This window comes from Maylandia zebra, linkage group LG16, assembly GCF_041146795.1.
Source record: "Maylandia zebra isolate NMK-2024a linkage group LG16, Mzebra_GT3a, whole genome shotgun sequence".
In the NCBI taxonomy this organism is placed as follows: domain Eukaryota; kingdom Metazoa; phylum Chordata; class Actinopteri; order Cichliformes; family Cichlidae; genus Maylandia; species Maylandia zebra.
The window spans coordinates 10,063,063-10,086,371 of NC_135182.1; the positions used below are offsets into that span (position 1 = coordinate 10,063,063).

At 40.1% G+C, this 23,309-nt stretch overlaps 3 protein-coding genes across 3 annotated transcripts in view; 1 reads left to right on the plus strand and 2 right to left on the minus strand.

Annotated features, from left to right (window-relative positions):
• Positions 1-4,306: 4,306 nt before the first annotated feature.
• On the minus strand, positions 4,307-15,476 carry efhc2 (EF-hand domain (C-terminal) containing 2). Its single transcript, XM_004572967.3, has 15 exons — positions 14,746-15,476; positions 14,300-14,488; positions 13,926-14,076; positions 12,967-13,190; positions 12,563-12,814; positions 11,787-11,894; positions 10,615-10,753; positions 9,765-9,930; positions 9,501-9,643; positions 9,169-9,365; positions 8,832-8,965; positions 7,882-8,076; positions 6,950-7,042; positions 5,786-5,885; positions 4,307-4,499 (listed from the first exon to the last, which is right to left on the minus strand). The coding sequence occupies exons 1-15, from the start codon at positions 14,785-14,787 to the stop codon at positions 4,383-4,385; spliced, it is 2,250 nt and encodes a 749-aa protein (XP_004573024.1). The 5' UTR covers positions 14,788-15,476; the 3' UTR covers positions 4,307-4,382.
• A 105-nt stretch (positions 15,477-15,581) lies between these two features.
• On the minus strand, positions 15,582-18,643 carry fundc1 (FUN14 domain containing 1). The gene is made up of 5 exons (XM_004572965.3): positions 18,552-18,643; positions 17,934-18,084; positions 16,639-16,714; positions 16,424-16,552; positions 15,582-16,319 (listed from the first exon to the last, which is right to left on the minus strand). Exons 1-5 carry the CDS (start codon positions 18,619-18,621, stop codon positions 16,242-16,244), a joined length of 504 nt encoding a protein of 167 aa, XP_004573022.2. The 5' UTR covers positions 18,622-18,643; the 3' UTR covers positions 15,582-16,241.
• Positions 18,644-19,781: 1,138 nt separating this feature from the next.
• Positions 19,782-23,309, plus strand: part of kdm6a (lysine (K)-specific demethylase 6A) — a 50,603-nt gene continuing 47,075 nt past the window's right edge. The window contains exons 1-2 of the mRNA XM_004572968.5: positions 19,782-20,273; positions 20,420-20,483. Coding sequence (XP_004573025.1) covers positions 20,104-20,273; positions 20,420-20,483 — 234 coding nt within the window. The 5' untranslated portion in view covers positions 19,782-20,103. The remainder of the gene's footprint in view (positions 20,274-20,419; positions 20,484-23,309) is intronic.

Sequence of the window (23,309 nt, forward strand, 5' to 3'; positions counted from 1 at the left end):
TAGGTCAAATTTTCTTTTACCTGTGTTCCCCCCTTCCCTCAGTTCTCTCTGCTGTCCTCAAAGTGTAGCACGCATTTGAAACAATGGAATAAATTACTAAATGCTCATTGCCTTGTAACTTTACACTCTTCAAAACAAAGATGGGAGTGGCACAAAGTGAAATAATCGAAACAATCGAATTTAAGACCATACACAGGCTTCACTGGGCCAAAGTCAGATTATTTAATTAACAGAAATTTACTGTGACCTTAAGACTACATGTAATCGTTGTAAACTGTCTTCGTTCGTACCCAAATTTAAAACATTTCTGATGTCAAGATTTTGAAAGTTTTCTACAATTTGGGGAAAACTGCACTGTCTGCTATTACAGCAATATTTGGGGTAAACCCTCCAAATGTGAACCTGAACAGAATCCAAGCTGACATTACTGCCTTTTGTCAACTTGTGCCAAGAAGGCCCATCCTACACAAACGGAAGGACTCCTGAAAAAGATACACTACTTTTCTGAAGGATCGACCTAACTGCTTTTGAAACCTGACAGACATCTTTCTTTTGTGTCCGACACAGAAGCAAAAGATCTGAGATCAATAAGCTGTTCTCTCCTTTTCATAGTTTTTGATTCTCTTCTCTAACTGGTCTGGATGTATATAAATCCGCACACTTATATATGTTCTTTCACATATACATATATATTAAAGTTCAGGATGTTCTGATTATCTGCAAAAAAAAGCAGCAGTGAGTAAGTGGAAATTTGGTTCATAACTAGATGAGTGTCTTCCACTACTTTCTACTCTACATTTAATGGATTCATTTGGGAAATGATTAGTGATTAATCTGCAAAGAACACAATCATTATTTGCTTGTTTTTAACTGAATGCATATTTATAATCTAATATACAGTACACATAACAGTCACAGTGACCATTACTCTGCCTGGAGCACTTTTTAAAAGTAGTAATACATTGTCCTGAATATAATAACTTCCTTTGATATTTTCACTGCATGACCTTCCCCATATGTCAGTAAGTCTCTGAGTACTTCCTCCCCACTTTAAATAACAGAGGCATCCCACTAACAAACTTATTGTTTGTCGCAAAGCGTAATTTATTTTCTGAATACATCCAAAGACAATCAAAAATCATTGATCAGCAAGTACTTTGTATACTTCAGCTGAAACTATAATATTCTATATTTTTAAAAGCCCAGCCTACTCCTGAAGGACGTTGTGCACCTCATATGTCACATCCATATTTCTAAGCCCAATGATGATGACGCAACCCATTCAATCTGCTGTTGCTGTGCCACAGACCGTGACAGGGCAGAAAATGGGATGTGTGGGTGTATAGCAACTGACAGGAGGAAGAGGAGTGTTGGACGATGTGTGGGTGGTGGAGGCGTTGAAATTCCTCCCTCATTATCCTCTCTCTCTCTCACCTCATGTTTCAGAAAGCAAAAAAAAGCCAAGCATGTGCCCAGGAAGCTCCCCGCCACCGCTGACCGCATCACCGTCACTCGTTGTGTTTTGGTGGCGGGTGACTGTGGAGGTTAATATTTTAGTACGTGTGAAAGCAGGCGGACAGGACCTGATAATGCCCTGAGTGATGTAATGCACTGTTTCTGTGCTCAGTGTGAAAGGGGTGAGGCGGTACATATGGTGTGTGTTTGCATGTGTGTGTGGTTACTGAGAACCTTCACAGACATGTGTGTGTGTGGTTACACAAAGGGGATTCGGTGTTTGATTACCCAATGTTTGACTTATCCCCTTACTATAATTTGCAACGCCGGCTCCCATTACAACGGCGCCTCAACCTGAACAACCTGTGCTTTTTCATATTCCAGCAGTGCCACATACAGACAGGCAAACATGAGAGTGTAGTTCCATGTAATTCTGACCTATGAAGAACTCACTCTTCACTTCTATGTGTTGCCAATATCCTTTGCGATGTTTTCATCCATTTAGTATGAGAAAAGAATTCCCACAACTATCACTGACAATAAGTCACTGATGCCGGAATGAGCCTCAGGGAATTTATAACTGAAGCCAAAGAGAGACAACAAAAAACAACAACATCCATTTTGTTTTCTCTATTTACATTTCGACTTTGAAAATTTTTGCCATGATCATAAAAATATAAGGCCTGGATATAATTTCTGGATTTTGGATCATTACAACCCATCTACGGATTAGGGCAAAATGATCAGCCCCCTGTGAAAACTTTTGATTTAACAGGAGGGCTGATAATTTTGTGTCCAGTACCCAGAACAACTGCCAAGACACGAGTGAATGACTTAGCCAAGTTGGGAATTTTAGTGTCAAAGACGATAATTACTAGAACCCCAAAGGAATGGACTGTGAGGCTGCAGACCAAGAAAAGCTCCATTTCTACAAAAGAGAAACCTTCAAGCCACACTGAGCTATGCTAAATACAACCTGGAGAAAGATTACATTTACTGGAAGTTCATCCTTTAGTCAGATGAGATGAAACTAGAGCGACAACAAAGACACTGCTTATATTTAGAGAAAGAAGATTGAGGCGTACAACCAATAGAATAGTAAAGCATGGTGGTGGGAGTATTATGCTGTGAGGGTGCTTCAGTATGTCTGGAACTGAGAATCTCGTCAAGGTGCAAGAAATAATGAAGAAAGAAGGATATTTGTAGATTTTGAAAGAAAACTGCAGTCAGCAGCAAAACTTGGCCTGGGTTGTCGCTTTATCTTCCAACGACATGTTACTGATTGGACTCCCCAAAGCCCTGATTTGAATCCCATTAAAAAGTCTGTGGCCTGGCCTAAACTGAACGGAAGGCCAAGGTCCAAGCCACACTACCATCAAATCTGGAGGAGCTTGAGATCTGCCAAAGAAGAGTGAGCTGCGATTGGTCAGGAGACTTATTGAAAACTACAAGAAATGACTGCAAGCTGCTAGTTTTGCTTTTTTGTTAAATAATCATGTTTCTTTCTGCAAAGCAAAATAATGTAAGCATTCAAAATAAAACCAGGATGTTTGGAAAATGCTGTGTTAAAAACCCATTGCTCTCTTTAACAGTACTTGGGAAATACATTTTTTTTCATAGGGGTCTAATAATTCTGATCTCATCTGTACATTTTTTTCTATAGCTCTAGAGGAGATAGAAAAGGGTCCAGTGACTAGAAGATTCATACCAAGTAAAGAGCTGTATGGTTGAGGTCATTCACTTCAGTTCACTTCTTATGAATTAAGGTTGCCAGTCTGTCAACAAAATCAACGGAAAGACAACCATTCACACTCACTTTCCTACCTGTGGCCAGTTTTGAACACCAGTTAATCTGACTTGGGTGGAGCACTGGGCGGTGAAGCCAGAGCATTTGGAGAGAACCCATGCAGGGAGAATGTGCAACCTCCACACAGAAAGGCGTCAGCCAGCTGGTGGATTCAAATACAGGACTTTCTTGCTGCAAGGCAAATGTGTTAACCACCGTGTCTGCAGTAATTTATCTTTGGCAGGCATCAGTGACAACAAGCATGACACTGATTAAGTCAGAAACAACATAAATACTATGAAATGGAAGAGCTGGAGTAGAGGTAGGGTTGCGAAGCAGCTTGCAGAGGCTGCGGGAGCTGTAATTAGGCTTAACCTTAGCCCTCAAAGGGTTAAAGCAGCTTAAACCTCTGAGGGCTTAGTCATCAGCCTAACCCTACCATAACCCTGTAAAAATGTGAATAGTTTCTGATGTGTGTCAGACTGTTTTCTAAATTCCATCATTGCCAAGATTTGGGAAAGGAATTTCACGAAAACATTAACTACATGTTCTGAATTCCCAGGGTTAGGTTTCGGAGTATCACTGATGACTTTGAACAACGTGTAGCATGTTTATCTTTACAACCTTATTTAGTTGTTAAAATGATAAAGTTTAGTACCTAAAATTTTTATGTCCTTGTCCTTTAGTTTAATCATTTGGCAAGGCAGACACAACATGGTATCATTAACAAAATGACTGCCAAATGTCAGCTTTTTCTTGTAAAGGTAATACTGTTTAATCAATATGTTTGTGAGCAGAGCTCTGGCCAGCATGTGTTTTTCAACCATATCTTGGTTAAGTTCAAACCAAATCGCAAACACACACTAACACATGCAAGTACATAAAAAAAACATCTGTGTTCTCACAACTTCTCTCCCCTAAAGCACCAATTTTCCAGTTAACTCAGTTGTTTTAGCTTTGCGCTTTAACCACTGCTGCCAAACTGTACACACACACATGCATATCACCTCTCCTGTGGTTTTACACATCTTCACTGTGACCCATGATGAAAACACAAGAGGCTGGTTATGTGATGTACCATGTCCTTTAATTGAGGAATGAGCAGTGTGTGTGTTTGTGTCCATGGGGTAAGGGTATGTGTCTATGCTGAGGTGTCACTGCTGTTTGAGGGCAAGCTGAATGCATCCTGCAGGAAGGCAGAGTAGTTGATGTTTTTCACGGCTGCTCGGCCACCATCAAACCCCACATCGACTTCAAACTGGAAACAGGAACAGGAACACACACGTCACTTTGAGCAGATTCAAATACTTAGTGTTGTAAATAATTGATCATTCTGGTGTCCAGCTTTATTTTACTATTTCTTTCTCTCCTCTGTGACTGTTTGTGCTTCTCTGTGATAACGCTCTCCTTTATTGTTCTTTTATTTGCTTGACTCTGCACTATGACTTGACTATGCACTTTTGCACAAATGAAACATTTCAGAGTGTAGCAAAAGGGCTATTTAAAATAGCACTGCTTTTTCAAACGTTAACAAAACTGAGGGCTGTCTTTTACCTCCATTATACTGATTAAACCCTAGGAAACAAAGGAAAATCCTGCTTACAAAAGTGCCATTTAGCACTTTCCACTTTTTTTTAAAATTGTTTCCAAGATAAAGTAAAATGAACAGAACAAAAGAATGATAACAGCAGAGGCAATAAGAAAATCAGCAATGCTAAACAGCGAGCTGGAATGCAGCAAATACCAAAAAGGCACGCAAGGAGAAGTTAGTTTGTCTGGACCTGCCAACGTGACATTCCTGTTGTTCTTGACACCTTAAAAAATGTTAAAAAGGTGCAGTGGCCATTTTTGGTCTCTTCGAGGGTTTGCCTTGGAGATTTTTTAGGACGGCAGAGTAGTTGAGCAGAGACTGAGCAATGAGTTTGGGCTTAGAAGCAGGCGAGGAAAAAAGCAGCTGGAAACCATGGCAGAGGAAAATGGAGAATAAATTAAGCACAGTGTCAGTATACACACACACACACACACACACACACACACACACCGTGAGCACATACACAGATTCCTTCACTCTTGTTCTATTCACGCAAGTCTGGTGAATATCTCTCCTGCTCACCTGTTTCTGCTTAGATTTGGCTGTAGCGTAGCATGCCGAATTTGTATTACACAGGAAAGATACAAGTAAAAGAGAGAAGAAGAGAAGAGAAGAGCTACTTCTTTTTGACCACCTCTGTATGTATGTCTCTCTCAAGACATTTGCCTTACACACACACACACACACACACACACACACACACACACACACACACACACACACACACACACAAATTGTCTTCTTATCCGATGACTGTTCCTTTCCGCTCACTTGATTCTGCCTTTGGCTCACTCATCCACTGAGTGATTGCAGGTTAGAGGAGAACGTAAACTCATTTTCAGTTACCCTTATTTAAAAAATCTGTGCACATGCTGTGAAATCACTTACTGTCTCTCACTGAATTGACTCTTTCTTCTTGCTTTATTTGCTTTATAGTTCCTGCTTTTTCTCACCTTTAAGGTGTCTTCAGGCATCACGGGTGGAGCAGGGTGCTCTAACCAGTTAATACCAGCAAGGAAGGCATAGTAGTCAATCTCATCTCCATCTGCAAACCTGAATAAAAGATGCCATCCACTTGAGAAACTGTTTTTTTGTGCTTCATGGTCACAGTCGCTGGAGCTTATTGAACCATTTTGCAAACTAAAATTTAAGAATTGCTTCCTTTTCAAAAATAAGTCACAGATGGAATTACACATTAATTATCAGACTCCTGCAATTTTTGCTTATTCTTCCAGTTCCAGCTGCCCCAAAGGTGCTACAATAATCATGTACTTTCTGTTTGTCTGTGGCTTCTGGAAAATCCAGTCTGAGTCAGAATCTCTGTGGCTTTCATACATTTTTTGTTGAAAGGTGAAATATTTTCAGTTTGTACGGATGCATATTGGACTGTATTCACACCACCTGGGCCAAGTTTAACCCATATTTCTGCACTTTATCTGCACTACTTCAAAACTTTTCTTTGCAACTTGTAACAACAACTGTAAAGCCAAGTATGATTTTTTTTAATGTGGAATAAAAATAAACAATGTAGACTTCAGAGAAAACAGAAACTACCAAACAATATTCTGGGCTGACAAAAGCAGCCAAAAAAAATACGTAGAAATTGTCTTTAAGATTTTTAAAATGTAGTTTTCTCAACCATCAGGAGATGTTAGTGCAGATTGTGATTGGGATGTCTACTTGATGTCTTATATGTCTTACCCAGTCAAATACCCCCAACACAAATAATAACAAATAAAAACAAAACTGAGTCTAAACACTGAAACTAAATAAATCAAGCTGAAACAAAAAAATGAAACGCACACTGGAAACCAACTGAAAATAGAAACCAAAATTTCAAGTGCAATTAAAAAAAACAACTCTGGTCAGAACACACCTTTAAATATTTATAAGATATGTCCTTGAAAAGATTGTAACAAGGCACCATTTCTTAATTTTTGTGGTTTTCAGTTCGGTAGAGATTTTTTTTGTATGACAAGAACAATCCCGGGCACAGATTGCGGACTGCACTTCACCTCGGTGAAAATAAACCTTTCTGAAAAGCCTTCTGAAAATGTTCTGACATTTTTGAGGGGACCTTGAACTGCTCTACTCTAAACTGATTTGTGGGCTCTTACTTGCTGAGAAGACCTTCGAGCAGGCTGTTGGGCACGGGAAGGTGGAAAGCTTTACAAATGGTCCTTATCGCTTTTGTGGAGAGACGTTGTGTCCTAAAGAAAAAAACAAAACAAGCGCACAACATATCCAACATATGGTAGAGCCAAAAGCTGCAGCTACAGTTCAGACTCGCATTGGCTGTGAGCCTGCTGTTTGTAGAGACATTTGAGAAAGGCTCTAAGAAAAAAACAAAACAAAACATGTTGGTTAGAGGCCAGTACATTACATCAGAGACAATGTGCCATCAGCAGCAACATGAGCTGGCCTTTGTTGTTAGTTTAACATAAAGTACATGTAATTCCCATAAGGACTGACATAAATTCAGTGCTAGTGGAAAACGTTTTAAAGTGATATCGTATTTGGACAATGTGTGTAAAACAGAGGATGTCTGTCCTGCAAGAACACTTATTCTCCACAGTAATGACCGCGAGTCCAGAGGCGCCGTTCTTGTCATGCCTTCCTTATTACAGGGACGCTGATGAACAAGTTGATGCCTATCAAGGGTGTCTACACTTGTGTCACATAAACAAATCAGCAAAAGTGGGTTAAAGGTCCTATCAAGTGGATGAGCAGTGTGTGCGCATTAAATATGTGATTTTATGCACTAAAACAAAATGAAGGTGACAGACAATGAAAAACACACATAATAGACTCAGGAGACTGTGTGTGTGTGTGTGTGTGTGTGTGTGTGTGTGCGCGCGTGCGCACTGGGCTAAACAGGTCTTAAGGATCCATCTGGTTCCCATGCTCCGCTATGGCATTGCTGGAACTAATCGTTGCTCTGAGGTATGGGGGCCACAGGCTGCACGATTGATGCCTTGTTGTGACGCTATCTGCCTGTGTGTTTTTCTGTGTGTGTCTGTGTTTATGTTGCAATAGTATTTTGCCTTACTTGTGTCGATCGTGATCCGCGAATGCTCTGGCCATTTTAGGGAATTCTTCAAAGGCCTTCTTCTTGAGGAAGTCCTGGGCCACAGCCAGCATCAAGCCCACGTCCACCTGGGTCTGCTCGCGCTCTGAGAAACACCGGCCCAGCACCAGCACCTCGTGCTCAGACAGATTGCAGTCCAGTCCCAGCAGCAGGCTCCTATGTGGGGAGAAAATAATACACAAAAACTGATGACAAATGAATTAACCCACATCTCACAATCCTTTAAGGTTGTTTTCACACCTACAGTTCACTTACTCTGGTCCAAATCAGCTCATGAGTATGTAAACACGAAGATTTGGTTTCTGGTTACCAGATAAAACTCGAAGGGGAACTCCAAGTGAACCAAAATGTGTTGCTACAAAATAAGTGAGAACGTGTAGTATGCTTATTGGTCAGATGTGTCTGGAGCAACAAAAGTAAATAGAGGAAAGAGGTTGAGGTTATGTTCTCGCTGAGTGGATAACATGGAGAACTTACATTCAATTTATAGCTGGCCCATACTAACTGTTTTATTCTCCATTTTCCATAAAACGAAGAGAGTTCGACTTAGAATTTGATTTAAACTGACTAAACCCTGCAGATGTGAAAACACCCTTAATATACTGTGCACAGGATTTCTCTTTGCTTTCATGTGTCACTTATTATATTTACATCCCTAGAATTGGATAGGAACAAATTAGTCTCCAGTAAATCACTATTTAAACTCCACATATGTAGTGATTAACTGTCCTTTTCATCACTTTATGGTTGGGAACTAGAACCCTTCTCTCGGTCTCGTCCAAGTTACCACACTCTGCTAACAGGAGGTGCTGGCAGTAATTTCACCTTGGAGAACTGAATACATTGATCACGTACTTCAACACTTGCGGGCTAGAGATTAAACTGCAAGTGTTTTTGCTTCGTTACTGTACCTTATCGACTCAAAAGGGATGAAGCCAGTGTTGCTGGGGTCACTGAGAGTCAGAAACTTCCTGATCTCACACTGTTTCTCCTCCGGAAGGGACCTTAGTTTGCTAATGATGATGCCCATGTTGGCTCTGGGAAACTTTAAAGGGTAACACAGAAAACATGCTTAATAGAATAGAATTAGAATAGAATTCAACTTTATTGTCATTGCACATGCACAGGTACAGGGTAACGAAATGCAGTTAAGGAAATAATAGCACTTAAGGAAAAGCGGACTGCTTCATGCCCCCGAGACAAAAAACTAAAACCAGCTTGAGCTGATTTCTTATTTTTCCTCTTTACCTCCTCAGCATGCTGCTCCATGTACTTGAATGTGTATTCATCAGCATCCAGAAGCTGGAAGTTGATGCTGTTAAGGCAGAGGGTAGCTCCCACATACAGATCCTGAGCTGTAAAGTACTGAGACAGCTGACTCTTAAACAGCTCCTGGCCTGGCTTCTTTACACGACCGCGCTCCAGAAACTTACCACCAAGAACACCTACAACATGGGACAGAGTGTAGAAAGAAAGCTTCTGTAATACTTAACTACATGTATCCGAACCATGCGGGTCATCGATTTGTATCTCAGGTCCTACGAGTGTTTCTGTTGCAAATGAGGATGGAAAGTTTTTACCTGAGTTCTTCTGTGGGCGTTCAAACACACTGATGGTGTCATTGGAGAGGTAGAAGGAGATGATAAAGACCCGCTCTCTGTCAACTGGATCAGCTGTAATCATCTTAGCTTGGAAATTCAGCACTTTACTGTCCAAGCCATACCTGTGGAGACAGGCTCACAGTAGAGTTCGGGGCTAGCACTAACACACATATAGTGAGAGATAGAGTAGAGATAAAAAACTTTCACTAATTTGATTGTGACTGTGACTTAAACTCATCGAACCTGTCTTTCGCCATAAATTTCTGGAAGTCTTTCCGTGGTGGCTTGGGCAGGAGGTGCTGGCAGAAGCTAAGCGAGTCCTCCTCTGAGCCAAAGCCGTTGTAGGGGGGCACAGGTCTCGGGGGCTTAGGGGCTGGCGGAGCTTTGTACTGCAACGGGGTGAAGTCCTCTAAGAGGAAGCAGAAGAAAGAAGAGACAAAACATTTAAAAGAAGAAAATAAACCCAGGAGGAGAGCTTAAATGATCACAACGAAACAGGTCATCTATCCCTGAGCTGACCCCTGACTACTCAGAGCAAGAAGGGACACTTCCATCACAGTGACCTGTCAGCGGGGCCTCTGTCTTGTTTCTTACTGTGACTAATGCAGCAAGCCCCCAAAACCTGCCCAGGGTGGCAGTGAGCAAGGATACACTATAAGGTTTTTCCCTGCTGGGGAGTAAGTGCCTTTAACTTTAACTGGAGGCCCAGGTGTCTTTTGTCAGTTCATCAGTGGTGTTGAACACTTTCTGTTTTTCTAATAAGCGTCAAGCAATAAGCGCTCTCTATAGACAGAAAGCAAATCTATCCTGTACCATTGGATTCAGGAATCACCTCCACAAGAAAGACGGCTTTGGCAGATGCTTGCTCTTACTGCCCCCAAGTGTTTATATTAATGCAATGCAAGACACAAGTGAAAATCCCCAGGAAAAAATATGTCACTGTAAGCATTTTCTTACATCAGTTATTCCATAGGTGTATACATAATGCAATTTTTTTTTTTCAGTTGACAATCCTGTCCAAAGAAACAATGCAAACATTTTTAGTAATACTGAAATAAAGAAATCAACAGCACTGCAGTAGTGTTTACCGTACCGATGCCATATTTGGCGCGGTAGTAGTGTTTGGTGAAGTCATCACAGTCAGCGAGGATTACTCTCCTGCCCCACACATTCACTTCCCCACCTATGATTAAATCACAGTCCTTGTAGAATTCCTCGTGGACAGCTCCGGTCTGCAGGTGAGAATAGAGATAATGACATGAGTAAACAAAACAAAAACTTATATAGAATCTTACTTGTTGAATTGAATTACTTAAACACACATGAATTGGATGGTTATATCTATTAAGAGCCTGGTGCTGAGTGGATACAGGGAGTGGGACATGGTGATCGAAGAATCCTGTATTAAAATCCACAGCAGAAATTATGTCAGCAAAAATGGTGGAATAAGATTAACGCTCTGTGGAAGCATTTTAAAACCTTATTTTGGGTCAAACTCAGGAAACCTTTTATTTCTGATAAGACTGATGGTTGCATACAGGCAAAACTGAAAATTGATGGAATTATTATTTAATACAGAAAAGTGTGGTCAAACATAATCTGTGTTTGATTAGCAACAGCTTCTTTTTCAGCATGACACTGCCAACGCAGTAAAAGCATATCTGAATAGAGAAACACACAATGGAACATTATCAGTCATGGACTGGCCTCAGCAGAATCATTTTAGCAGTGTGGCATCATCTTCACAGAGAACAGAACAAAAAGCAGCCAACATCCAAAGAAGAACTTTGAAAGTCTTTGAGAGCTATTCCTAAAGGATAGTCAAAGAAATTAGAAGAAAACCCACCTAAGAGAGTTCAGACTGTGAAGTATAAAGGTGGTCATACTTTGACTTTCAAGGTCTTGTACATCCTCTGTTTTTGCCTTATATATTGTATTTCCACATATGTACACACATGTTTCAATAAATTGCCTCTATTTCCTAATTTCCTAGCAAAATATGGAGGAAATGAGGAGTGACACAAGAGGTTTGCACAGTATTGTATTAACTGAAAAAGGAAGCTGCCTTCCCCTAGACTGGATTACTGGATTGTAATTTGACGCATATTTTATCCTCTAACTCTAATCGAGTGTCTTAATAGCTCGTTTTAGGTTTAACCTCTGAGATTCATGTAAATCTCGCTAACTGCCTAGCCTCTCAGTGACCTCTCAAATAACATCCCGTTAGCATGTTTGTAGTGTGAGCATGGCTGAGACAGGACATACTTTGAGGCTGTCCAGTATGTAGCGGTTTCCCATAGTACTGGAGGTGAGCACGTTGAGCACCGTGCGGTCTGTTATCTCTCCAGGCTGCTTGACTTTGGCTGGAACATGCTGCAAAAGGGAAACAAGTGCGGACAGGAAAAATACAGAAACTGTTAAACAAAAATTATTCTTTATAAGTAAATACCATTCTGCATGCACACAACTGGTAAGAGAAATAAAAAGACGGATAAAAGACTGAAAGAGAGAGGGAGAAGCAGATCAACAAAATAAGACTGAAGAAGGAAACGAGATCTGTCGTTAAGGACACGGTGATTTCCCACTGGATGGCAAAGTCTGCTCAACCTTTAAGGCTGACATTTAATAAAAAGGCATCGGAGCAAACAACGTTACTGGACTGAAAACACATAGTTATACATTGACATGATTGATGCCTGGATGTCCTTCAGGATGAATTAAGCTTGGTCAGTCAGTAACTGGAGGAGAAAGCCTACATGCTTGAGGGAAACTGGGTGCTAAAGCAGTCCTGTCAGAGTGAATGAGGTCTCCATGAAAGCAGGAAGACGAAAAGAAGCAACACAACCAGAAAGAGGGACACTGCAAGCCTTTAGGTTAGGAGTAACCATCTTTAAAAGTTAACAAAAACAAAGAAATAGCAAAACTTCAAGCTCAAAAAAGCCCTTATTTATCCTTTTGTATAACCCTGCCTGTGCTTTTTTTCTTTACTCTCTCATTTCTCGACAGCTGTTATCGCGCTCTTATCACGCTGCTTTACCTACCTTAGGTAGTCTGCAGCGACGAAGAAATTTGTTCACTTTGTCTCTGCCAGAATTTGGGGGGATCACCTCCCGGATCTCTATGGTGTCATCAACCAGGAAGTAGTGCAGTATGAGCTCCCGCAAGTCAACATAAATGCTCTGTGAGTCATCCCAGAAGCAGTAGAAGCGCAGGACTTTGCGGTCATGGTCCAAGAACTGCTTCAGCGTATCATGTCTCTCATATGGCCGAAGTGGCTGCATACTCTTTTTGAGCTGAAAGCGTGAAACAAATAGATTATTCGCTATAACTTTCTTTAAAAAAAATAAATAAAGGAGGATTAAAATATATTTCGACAGAGTTAAAAAAAAAAAAAAAAGAGTTAAAATAAAATACAAACAACAAAAAATGTATTTCGGATGCCCACCTGTTCCCGTAGGCTGCTGTAGGGGTCCTCAGGTACAGTTGTAGGGTTATTTACGTGCACCCCAAGTTTTGTCAGAAAGTTCCTTGTGAAAGAGTCACAGTCAGTCACAGTGAATGTGCGAGAGTGCAGCTTCATCTGTTGGTTGATGTTGAAATGGAACAGGTTGTAGAACTGGCCTTCATTTGGAGGAGGCAGTGGAATACGGTGGCGACGAATGAGTGTTCCTATGACAGGGATCACCAACACAGTAACAAATGAGTCTGGAAACTCTCATCATATTGCAGATTTTTGGGCCACTTGGGAAAAAGCAGAAGATTAACAAAAATCCAAACCCAATCCCAAAAGAGTTGTGATGCTGTATAGAATGTAAATTAAAACAGAATGCAATCACTGACAAACTCATAAACCCATATTTGTCTGGAGAAATGTCTTTTTGCAAGAGACAAAGCTGAAAATCAATGCTGGATGCCCATGATCATCGCCACCCCGAAGGCATCTAATACAGGCATGGTTTTATCATGGAAATCACTGCATCAGCTCAGGAACACTTCCAGAAATCACTGTTCACTTTCCACAAATGGTTGGCAGAAACGGTTAAAGCTCAATCATGCAGAGAAGAAGCTGTATGTGAACAACGCCACCATCTTCTCTGAGCAAACACTCATTTAAAATTTAGAGAGGCAAAGTAGACTGCATCTGTAGTCAGACGAATTAAAATGCAATATTTGAATTTCTTCTTCTTCATCTTCCTCCCATCAAATTCAAAAGTGACTTTATTTTTTTCTTAAAAATGTTACAAGTTTTTATCATGAGTAAAATGTGAGTTTATCAGATTTGCAACTCATTTTATTCTGTTTCCATTTATATTTTGCATAGTGTCTCATTGTTTATTTATTTATTGAGGCTGTAATTGAATTTAAGCAATATTCTCAAGATATTTCCTGTTATATCACAGACACCTTGGGGAATGCCACTGTTCTTGTACTCCGGCTCCACAACCTGTATGGTATCGTCTTCCAGGAAGAAGTAGATCTTACACTTTCTGATTCTGTACGTCTCAGACTGAGCCTCAGGTACAGTCTCCTGGAAGTATGCATCAAAACACAGAACCTAGAAGAACAAAATGATATTTTGTGGCTAAAATTACTCAAATGACAAATGCGAAATGATTACAGGCTTTAAAAAATACCAGGCTTTAATTTTTTTTTTACTTGAATGAGTAACACAAGATATTGGAAGCTTTAAACCTTAATAACAGACATGAAAAAAAAATAACATAAAGCTATACCATGTCTGTCTGAGTGGAGAATTAAAATCAGTTTCTATTATTCACCTGTTTGTCAAAGGTTACCCATGGTGGTAAACCGGTACCACTTCCTATGGGATAGACGGAGTACTTTGGTTTAATCTCCTGACCAACTAAATGTTCTCCTCCAATGCCTGGCTTCTCAGACCCAACCAGCATAGGGACTCCACTGGAATAGTTAAAATGTTGGGATTTGTGGAATCTCTCCTTCCCCAGCTGTGGTACAGAAAGGAGAAAGTATATCTGAGCACTTTCTATTAAAAACATGTTAAATAGACTGGTTCTTATATGCCTGAGTACTCAAAGCGCTTTCTAAACAGCATACATCACTCACCCACTCGTACAACCACTTTTATCTGAGCTTAAGCGCTCTCTAGCTAACAGGCGACCTGGGGTTAGTTTCTAGCTAAGGAAGTCGCCTGCTAACGAAACTCGGTAATTTGCGAGAAACATACGAAGTGTCGTAAACTTACTCTTTCATTGGGAGAGTTCCCTGGCAGAAACGGTAAAGCCATGGTGGTAATACTTATAACTGTTGGATTACTTTCTCCATAAAACTCAGCGGCCCTGAAGTTCCAACGGTCTGTTATTGGTCTGTTACCATGGAAACGTCTTTTGGGGACACGTCTCTTAGCAACAAAAAGAACCAATGAAATATTTTTATTTTCATAACAATATTCAAATTATTGCTGTTCATCGTATATTTTGATGCTAACATAGCCAATTAAATAAAAAAGAATTTATAAACACATTATTTTTCCTACAAGTTAAAAAGTGCAACAGAGCGTAAACTGTGTACTTATGTACTATTTATATATTAAAGTTTACAAATAGTATCAGAGTTGGCATAATATAACCACCACTACTAAGGTAATTAAGTAATTATCCCTGTAAATAATACCTTGCTGTTTAGAGTTTACTGTACATTCTGATGATTTGGAAATAATTCTTGCTTGAACTTTTACGCCATCTAAAAGCCCTCTGTGTCTACCTAAGAAATTATAATTTAATGTATGCCACACACATCCTGCAAAAATTTAACTTGGACTCAAGAATACATTATAACACATCCTGTTTCCTTGTAAACTGTAAACTATTATGCTTGTAGGGCATACAAAAATAAATGGCCAGAGTAGCAGCTCATTTTTGTTTCTAATTATAAGTGCAAACTAAAACATTTTACAAAATCCAAGTGAAAGTAAACCAAAGCATGGATGAATGTATACTAACAGACTTCAAAGGCATCCGAGACTAGGTTTCTTCATCTGTACAGTTAAATAAACTGCACTGTAAATTGAATTAGACACAATTAAACATATTTCTTTATTTTTATTTACTTACATAATAGTCAGACCACAGCCTTCAGTACCCAAAGCGATGCTAAACATAATAGACCATAAAAAACAGAGACCGCAAAGACTGGTGTAACCCAGTTTTTACTTTGAAGATGATTGATTATAATGTGTTAAACCAAAATATAAAAATTAACAGTGGCACTGATGGAATACCCTAAAGACATGCATCCCCTGCCAGGTGTAGGTGAACTGAAATCTATTTGCCCCAACTGTGCACAACCACAATGGGAAATCTTTCCTTCTGGAACACTGTCCCGTTTTTTTAATAAATACATAATAACAGAAACATTCTGCTGGGTTTCCTTTTTTGATTTAATTTACATGATATGTATTATTATTTGGCGTTAAAACTGGAGTGTTTCAAGATGGCCATTCTGGGCTAATAAATAAGTCCCATGTCTATATCAACAAGTATGGTGTTATAAACAGAGGGGTTTGCAATGCAGCTTAAGTAAAAACACAGAGCTCCAAGCTAAACTGGTATCTGTTGGTCACTTGCTGTTAAAACACTTGAGAACTTTTCAGCAAAGACTTATAATTATCCCCTATAGCTTTTTATAACATCAGAAACATAACACAAAAAAACCCCAATAACTCTTCTCATTCGGTAGGTCCTAAGATGCCAGGCCGAGCAGGAATCCTCCGATGAAGCCACTTGTGACGACAATGTTTTTCTTCACAAACTCTCTGGACTGAAAGACACAAACCATATTTCATATGACACAGTCACTTTTTCGTTGTAATGGGAGGGTGAAAATGATCTCACAGTCAACCAGACAACTCACAACAAAATTACCTTCTCAACAAATGTGTTGAGCTCAGGGACTGCCTGATCTGTTCCCTTCTTTAACTGCTTCTTAGCTTTGTTGACATCCTTCTCTACTCGCTTCCAGTCCACTTGGATATAGCCACTGTTGTTAGCTACCTGAAGAAAGACAGATTCATGAAAACAATGTCAATGTGTTGAAAAGCTTAACCTGCACATATTTATGCAGGGCGATGCAATAATACCTGTAAAAGCAGAAGACCTCCCCCCACTGCGGTAGCAGCAACTTTTCCAACCTTCTGGAAGAGGTAACCTGCACACCTAAGGCAAATTGAAAAGAGAGCCTAGTAGCTGATCTAACAATAATAATGACACAAGTTAGCCTAACAATGACCATTGTAAGGTGGCCATTCACTGTCATAAGGTTTGCATGATGTGAAATGTTCCACTGATAAAGTGTAACTAAGACACTGTTTGCAAGATACCTTAACTGCAGAGTTATAAAGTTGGGAGTGTGAAATTTGTTTTCTTAAGTGATGGCAAAATACAATTTTGTCTCTCTGCTACAGTAACACGTGAACAGCACGATGAGCATGCACTATATGTAATACAATACTGTACAAAACATTTTGAGCTACTCCTCATTTCCTTATATTTTACTTCCAAAGAGCCAGGCCTCCTGGTCATTTTTTAAAGCGGCCTTGAGCAGTAGCTCTCCAGCCCTTCTGATGCTCTTTTAATGTTTTTCTTTGGACGTTCCTTTCCAAGTTCTGAGGTATGCCAAATGACACAAGAACTGGGTTGTAAATAACTTGTCAAAAGTAATAAATTCATGAACACAGAAAATGATCTTTGATCCACCACCCAATGTCATCTCTAAAGTGTCTGATTTGGAAACTGAAACTAAAGAATGAAACTGCTGCCATACACGCTGCTAAAGGCATACCTGGATAACCCCCCCCCCCCCAAAAAAAAAAAAACCCCAAACAAAACAAAACAACAACAACAAAAAACACAGTGGAACGCTGTCAGCCACTGATTGTGCAAAGCCTGGACCTCAACATTACTGAAGCAGTGTGAGATCATCATGACAAAGAATGGAACAAACAGCATTCAAAGGAGAACTTTGAAGAACTATCTTTGAAGAGTGCTTAAAGGAATTAGACGAAAGCTTTCTGAGGAGACTTCGGGCTGTTGAAGAATACTCATGACCATGATCACTTAAAAGGTCATGAGTATTGTATAAACTCTGTTTTTCTTATATACTGTATATATGTTTGCATGTTTCAAATACTGTCTGCACACATTTCATATTTTCCTAGGAAAGGGGAATGTGGGGTGGCTAGAGATTTTTGCGCAGTACAGAAATAAAGACATCCGTGTCCAATTAGCCAACAGAAGATATACTGTAAACAAGATGAGACACAGAGCAATTTATAACCATCTAAATCTTGAGATTTTCTCATTTTGCGTTGGGGTGTTTCTCAGCCATTCATATTTACTACGCTAAAGGCAGCATAATTTTAATGAGAATATTTACCATCCACTCACTCCACCTATTGCAATCTGTGTGGCCACAGAGTATTTTTCAGCTATGGGGCCGGAATTCTTTCCGAAAAGGCGGTTCCACCATCGCTGACGTTTAGCGTATTCTGTCAGATCCACGACCTTGTCGTAAATCTCATCTTCCACTTGTGTACATACAAGAAAAAATAAAAGACAGCTAGCATGAAATAACAATGAATGCAGCGGCGAGAAGCCTTACAAGCACAGTTATATTAATGCTACAAAATCAACATACGATTCTGGACGCTATTATCCATAACTCAACGATCAATTTTAGTAGTTTCCTGCTTTTTTACTTAAGATTTATCATGACAGAGGCAGATACCAATAGTTTCATTACGGGCTCCATTACAACTTACTAAAATTCATGGGCCTAACAATAACTTAGCATGACTACATAACTAAAGCTAACAGGTGAAAAGTTAATGTTAGCTGTAAATGGTGCGGCCCAGGACACAGTCAACGCTACAGAGGAAACGGGAAAACGTCTTCAAGGCTTCTTAGCAGCAACGCGAACGTTACTAAATGCACCCACGGTGTCGAGACCGTCCTGGATCCGAATAACATGCAATAACTTTGCAGGCCTCCTTACCCTTGCTATTCGCCATTTTGGAGTGCACTGGTCTGTCCTCAGCTGCTTTCACGTCCGGCGTCATTTGCATAAATTTGACGGTGAAAAAGAAACTGAGACATGGGCAGGCCTACATATACTGCAATGTTATACGTTGTGTAATAATAATAATAATAATAATAATAATAATAATAATAATAATAATACATGTTTTTGTTTCTTATGAAACATTTGGAGATTTTGCCAGTCTCGCAACTCCATCCAGGTTTCGCGTGACCTCCAATACACTCAGTGCACTGAAGGTTGTTAGGACACAGGTATGGGCAGCTAAAGGTGTGTTGGTTGTGACTATTTTGTTTTTTAAGAATAACTCTAAATGAGTGCATTCCAAGTGGAGATGGTTAGCCCCCTATTTTCCTAACTGATATTAGGAAAACAATTCCTGACTAATTCCTGACAATAACAGGTTTCATTTATTTAGGTTATTTTTGCACTATTAAGTTAGCAGAAGAAATTCTGCCGTGAATTCTCCATGAATGAGTTTCGTAATAACCCGGTGTGCCTAGTGGTAGAAAAAGACAAAACAGACAAACAAAAGAAAGAATCGATAGTAAATATATTAAAATGTTATTACTAAGTTTTATATAGCTTTTTATTTTTTATGGGATTTGTTTATATCTTTTTTTGGAACACCAAGGCATTGTGTTCATTCGCTAACTGACGTCCTCCTGAAGCTTAAAAAACAGATAAATAACACGGCACAAAACTTCAAAAAGGGAATAGTTATAGTTTTCTGGACTGTTTCACTTTAGTTTACTTTGTATGGTTCATTTCACAGTTTCTTCAGTCGTTCATTTTTTTAAATTCATGTTTATTTGTGTTATTTGGAGGAAAATGAGTTCCCAGTTTCTTGAGCTATCTATCTATCTATCTATCTATCTATCTATCTATCTATCTATCTATCTATCTATCTATCTATCTATCAGTCAAAAAGTACATGTGCGACGTTGCAACAAATACCCTTGGCACATATGACAGTTATTTTAACCAATACGTTACCTACAAAAACAGTTACGTAATCATAATATAGCCTGAAGAACCAATCGCAGGACGTGAGGCGGGACTTGGAAACAGATTTGATGTGTGCGTGCGCGTGTTCGTTCGCGTGTTCGCAACACGTCAACAGGAGACCACCACGTGACCGCGGATGCCGCGTGCTGATTGGGCACAATGAGCAGAGGGCGTGTCGAAGGTGGCGGCATGCGTTTGCCTGTGTGACACAATTACAACAACTTTGAGCCGATGGTTGGGGAAGTTTGCGATATTATAAAATAACACTCAGTCCTACAACCCAACATTACATCAACTTCATGCATAAATTGGCACTGGAATACACGTTGAGTTTGATGTACAATGAGGAGTGTGGAAGATAACTTGAAGGGATCATTTCCTTGAGGATTTGGCAAGAATTACACTACGCCCCGTTTTAATCCTGGATAGGTGTGCAACACTTTCGTTGTGACTGCATTTTGGCGGAGTTGCTCGGTGCCGTTGATTTTCCCAGTTCTTTTCCATGAAATCGTGCGGAGTGTCGCTCACCGCCGCTGCCTCTGCTGCTGCCCGGAGTCTCGGCGTTGCTGGTAATGACGAGGAGAAAATGGCGTCGGGAAAAGCGACTGAAATCGAAGAGGACTTTCCGAAGCTAACAGCGCAAGAGAAAGAGAGCTTGGTCGGAATTGACAGGTTAGACGCTCTATTGTGTGAATAGTTTAATTCGCTTAGTTTTTTTGCAATTAATAAATTTTCTTCGCGCAGTTGGAAACAACAATTGCCCCCCCTCCCCTCCAAGTAATACGGAACCGCCTGTGTTGTCTGTCCTCTACTTGCAGTTCACTGTTTGGATTTCATAGGCTTCAAGAAGATGGCGCCAGAACGAAGGCCTTGCTGTTAAAGGTATGCCACAGAATAGGATCACAGTTGCCGCTCTCCGTTATCTCCACAGACGAGTGCATATCCCATATGAAATACGTGGTACAGACCTCCCAACGCCACTCTTGGTATAAGGCTAGCAGCGACATACACAAACCATAATTTCCCCAACTTTGAAGCTGAACCTGCGGGCTGAATGTACAAACCAGCCCTCAGTTTTACATCATTGCATTCGCAAGACAACACGTACAGTGCCAGGTACACAGCGAGCCAACTCGAGTGTATTTCTGCTATGTTTATTACTATGTTTAGTATTAAACATGCCCAAACTAGCCGACAGGGCTACAGTACGATTGCAGGGAGATGGGAATCTCCACCCTGCTCAAATCGGTGGTGTCATCGGTAGTTGAGAGTAGGTACCATGTACATAGCGTTTTATGGAGTGTTGAAAACATACTTGGCGTAGCAAAAATATTGCTTTTAACAAAACTCACAATAAGTGGAAGGCACGTGTATCGGTGAAAAAACGTATTACAGTGGTTATTACTAGTTAAGTATTGCTAGATAGTCATGCACACGTTGTAAACTGTAGGACTAACAAATTTAATACTTTGCTACCAAGCCAACTTGGTGTTTCGTATCTAAAAGCATTACAGCGAGCCTAATAATACGGTAAACGCCGACTTTTTTGACTTTTACCGAGAGGCGTTAACAGAAATATCAGTGTCGCACTATGTCGTCCGTCCCCTCCTCAGTAACGGCAGGTAGAGTTTGGTTTGTGCGTCAGCTCACTCTGTTAGCATGTAGCAGCTAACTGTCCAGTGGTTACCCGCCCCTACCCCCTTCCTGCTCTCACTTTTAGCTATTACGGCATAACCTGGAGAACACTAAGAATGAAAAACACAATGTTAGGTATTAATTTAAGCTTGCAAAAATAATGGCTGCTCAACTTGGCGCAAGATGGCGGGGATAGGGAGAAAATACCTAGCAAAGGTTTGCTAGGTGACTGGCTAACTATCAGCGGTGGCTAGGCTAACCACCATTCGCTTAAAAGATACAACGACGGTGGCGTTCAGTGTTTTAGAACAAAGGTGCACGATTAAAGTGCAAAGAAGGGTTTACAGTTGAGTTCACGGTGTGTGTTGCAAACACATCAACCCTGCTCATTCAGTCAATGTTACTACAGGTGAGCTGCCTGTGCTGGATGTGTCTTCAACATGTGGCTTCTGGGTTTCTTGTTGAAGCGGTTTCTTGGGACGTTGTTTTGTCAGGGTCTACTTTCAGATTAGGGCCGAGCCATTACACTCATTCTTTGCACATTTGTGGTGTTGCTGTCCTTCATACTCTGCTGGATAGCTGGACAACCTGACCGTTCAACATCATAACGTTAAACTTACAACGTCTGGTTGTTGAGTCTTTCTTGGCGATGGTGTTTTAGATTGTATCCCATTAAATACAGTTGTGTCTTCCAAAATGAGTGCGCTTTACCTAATTCTTCTTATATTCTTTCCGCATCCTACCATTTTAAAATGTGGTGTGACTAATTCTTTGCACGATGCTCTGTTCATTGAATGGTGAATATTAAAAACAAGTAGATTTGTCGTCGTAGAGTATATAATTTGCTTAAATGGTTTCAAAAGTGGTCCTTGCTGATTGACACCGTCTCTACAGACTTCACTGCTGCACCAAAAGCAGAATTCGTGAGCAGAACAACAATAGTTTCAATGTGCATGGATTTTTAACCAGTTAATGATACATCACAGCCCTTTTTATGTTAGCGTAGTTGTATGTGCAGTGACGAATCATGCGGGAATGTTTTTCTTCTAGACCGCTAGATAAGGTGCATGGTGCACAAGAATAATGTTTTCAATTTTTTTTCATAAGGTCTTGTAATAACGAAGAGATACTGAGTCAATTATCTGAAAAAGTACTTTGCCAGAATCTCTGAAAAATATACCTCTGCTGTAAACAAGCAGCATACATATATGGAAGGTTGCCTTTTTTGCAGAGCAGTAGAACTGATCACAGATAAACACTATGCAGGTTTCAGAATCAGTGCAGCTAGTTAATTATATCTGTCTAAAAACAGTGCAGCAACATTGTGCACGCAACATAGCCGTACAGTGAGATGGATATCATTGTTTTGCAAAGTACACCTGTCAGGGGAAAAAAGTGTCTATGCTAGACCGACATGCATGGGATTCAGAAGGATGGAGTGCTGCTCACGAGTTCTGCAAAACAAGAACCAAAACCAAAAATAAGGAACCATTCTGTGTTGGCTGTTGCTACCAGGCTGATTTCCAGTTCTTGCACTAACATTATCCACTACTACCTCTTTTCCACCAACATAGTGCTGGTGTGTAGCCAGTTCTGCCTTGGTTCCCATTAGACCTCTAGACTCAATTTGAGCGTTTTAAGAGCTAGTTATTGGGTAGCTCTGTTTGCAGACATTGGGTCATCTACTATTGTAAGAAAACTAAGGTGGTAAGATACCTGTAGTTTGCTCTGCCTATATTTCTTGCAGTGACTTCTCCAGTAGCCACTGAGATCAATGCTTTCAGCTTCAGCTCCATCAATATGATAGTGCCAGTGTTTTAGAACAGGTTCTAAAAGGAGCATCCGTGACAAAGCCTTAAACTGTAAATAGATAAATACTACTGATAGTTTTGCTGTGTTTCAAATATTGATCTGAGTCACATCACATGACAATAACCTGACAGTGATAAAGTTAGTTCTTTGCTGAGTAGGGCTGCCATGATTAGTCGACTAGTCACGATTACATCGACTATTAAAATCATCGACAACTAATTTAATAGTTGACGCGTCATTTGAAACTTTGTAAGATCCCAA

What these genes read in the sequence shown, in the direction of transcription:
- efhc2 (XM_004572967.3), bottom strand. Translation starts at nt 14,787, where the DNA reads ATGGCTTTACCGTTTCTGCCAGGGAACTCTCCCAATGAAAGA. An exon ending in GCGGATCACGATCGACACAA is followed by an intron (nt 7,043 to 7,881) that starts GTAAGGCAAAAT and finishes TTTTTTCTTTAG; the next exon opens with GACACAACGTCTCTCCACAA. An exon ending in CTCGAAGGTCTTCTCAGCAA is followed by an intron (nt 5,886 to 6,949) that starts GTAAGAGCCCAC and finishes TCTTTTATTCAG; the next exon opens with GTTTGCAGATGGAGATGAGA.
- fundc1 (XM_004572965.3), bottom strand. Translation starts at nt 18,621, where the DNA reads ATGCAAATGACGCCGGACGTGAAAGCAGCTGAGGACAGACCAGTGCAC. An exon ending in CAAAATGGCGAATAGCAAGG is followed by an intron (nt 18,085 to 18,551) that starts GTAAGGAGGCCT and finishes TATGTACACAAG; the next exon opens with TGGAAGATGAGATTTACGAC. An exon ending in ATAGGTGGAGTGAGTGGATG is followed by an intron (nt 16,715 to 17,933) that starts GTAAATATTCTC and finishes AATTTGCCTTAG; the next exon opens with GTGTGCAGGTTACCTCTTCC.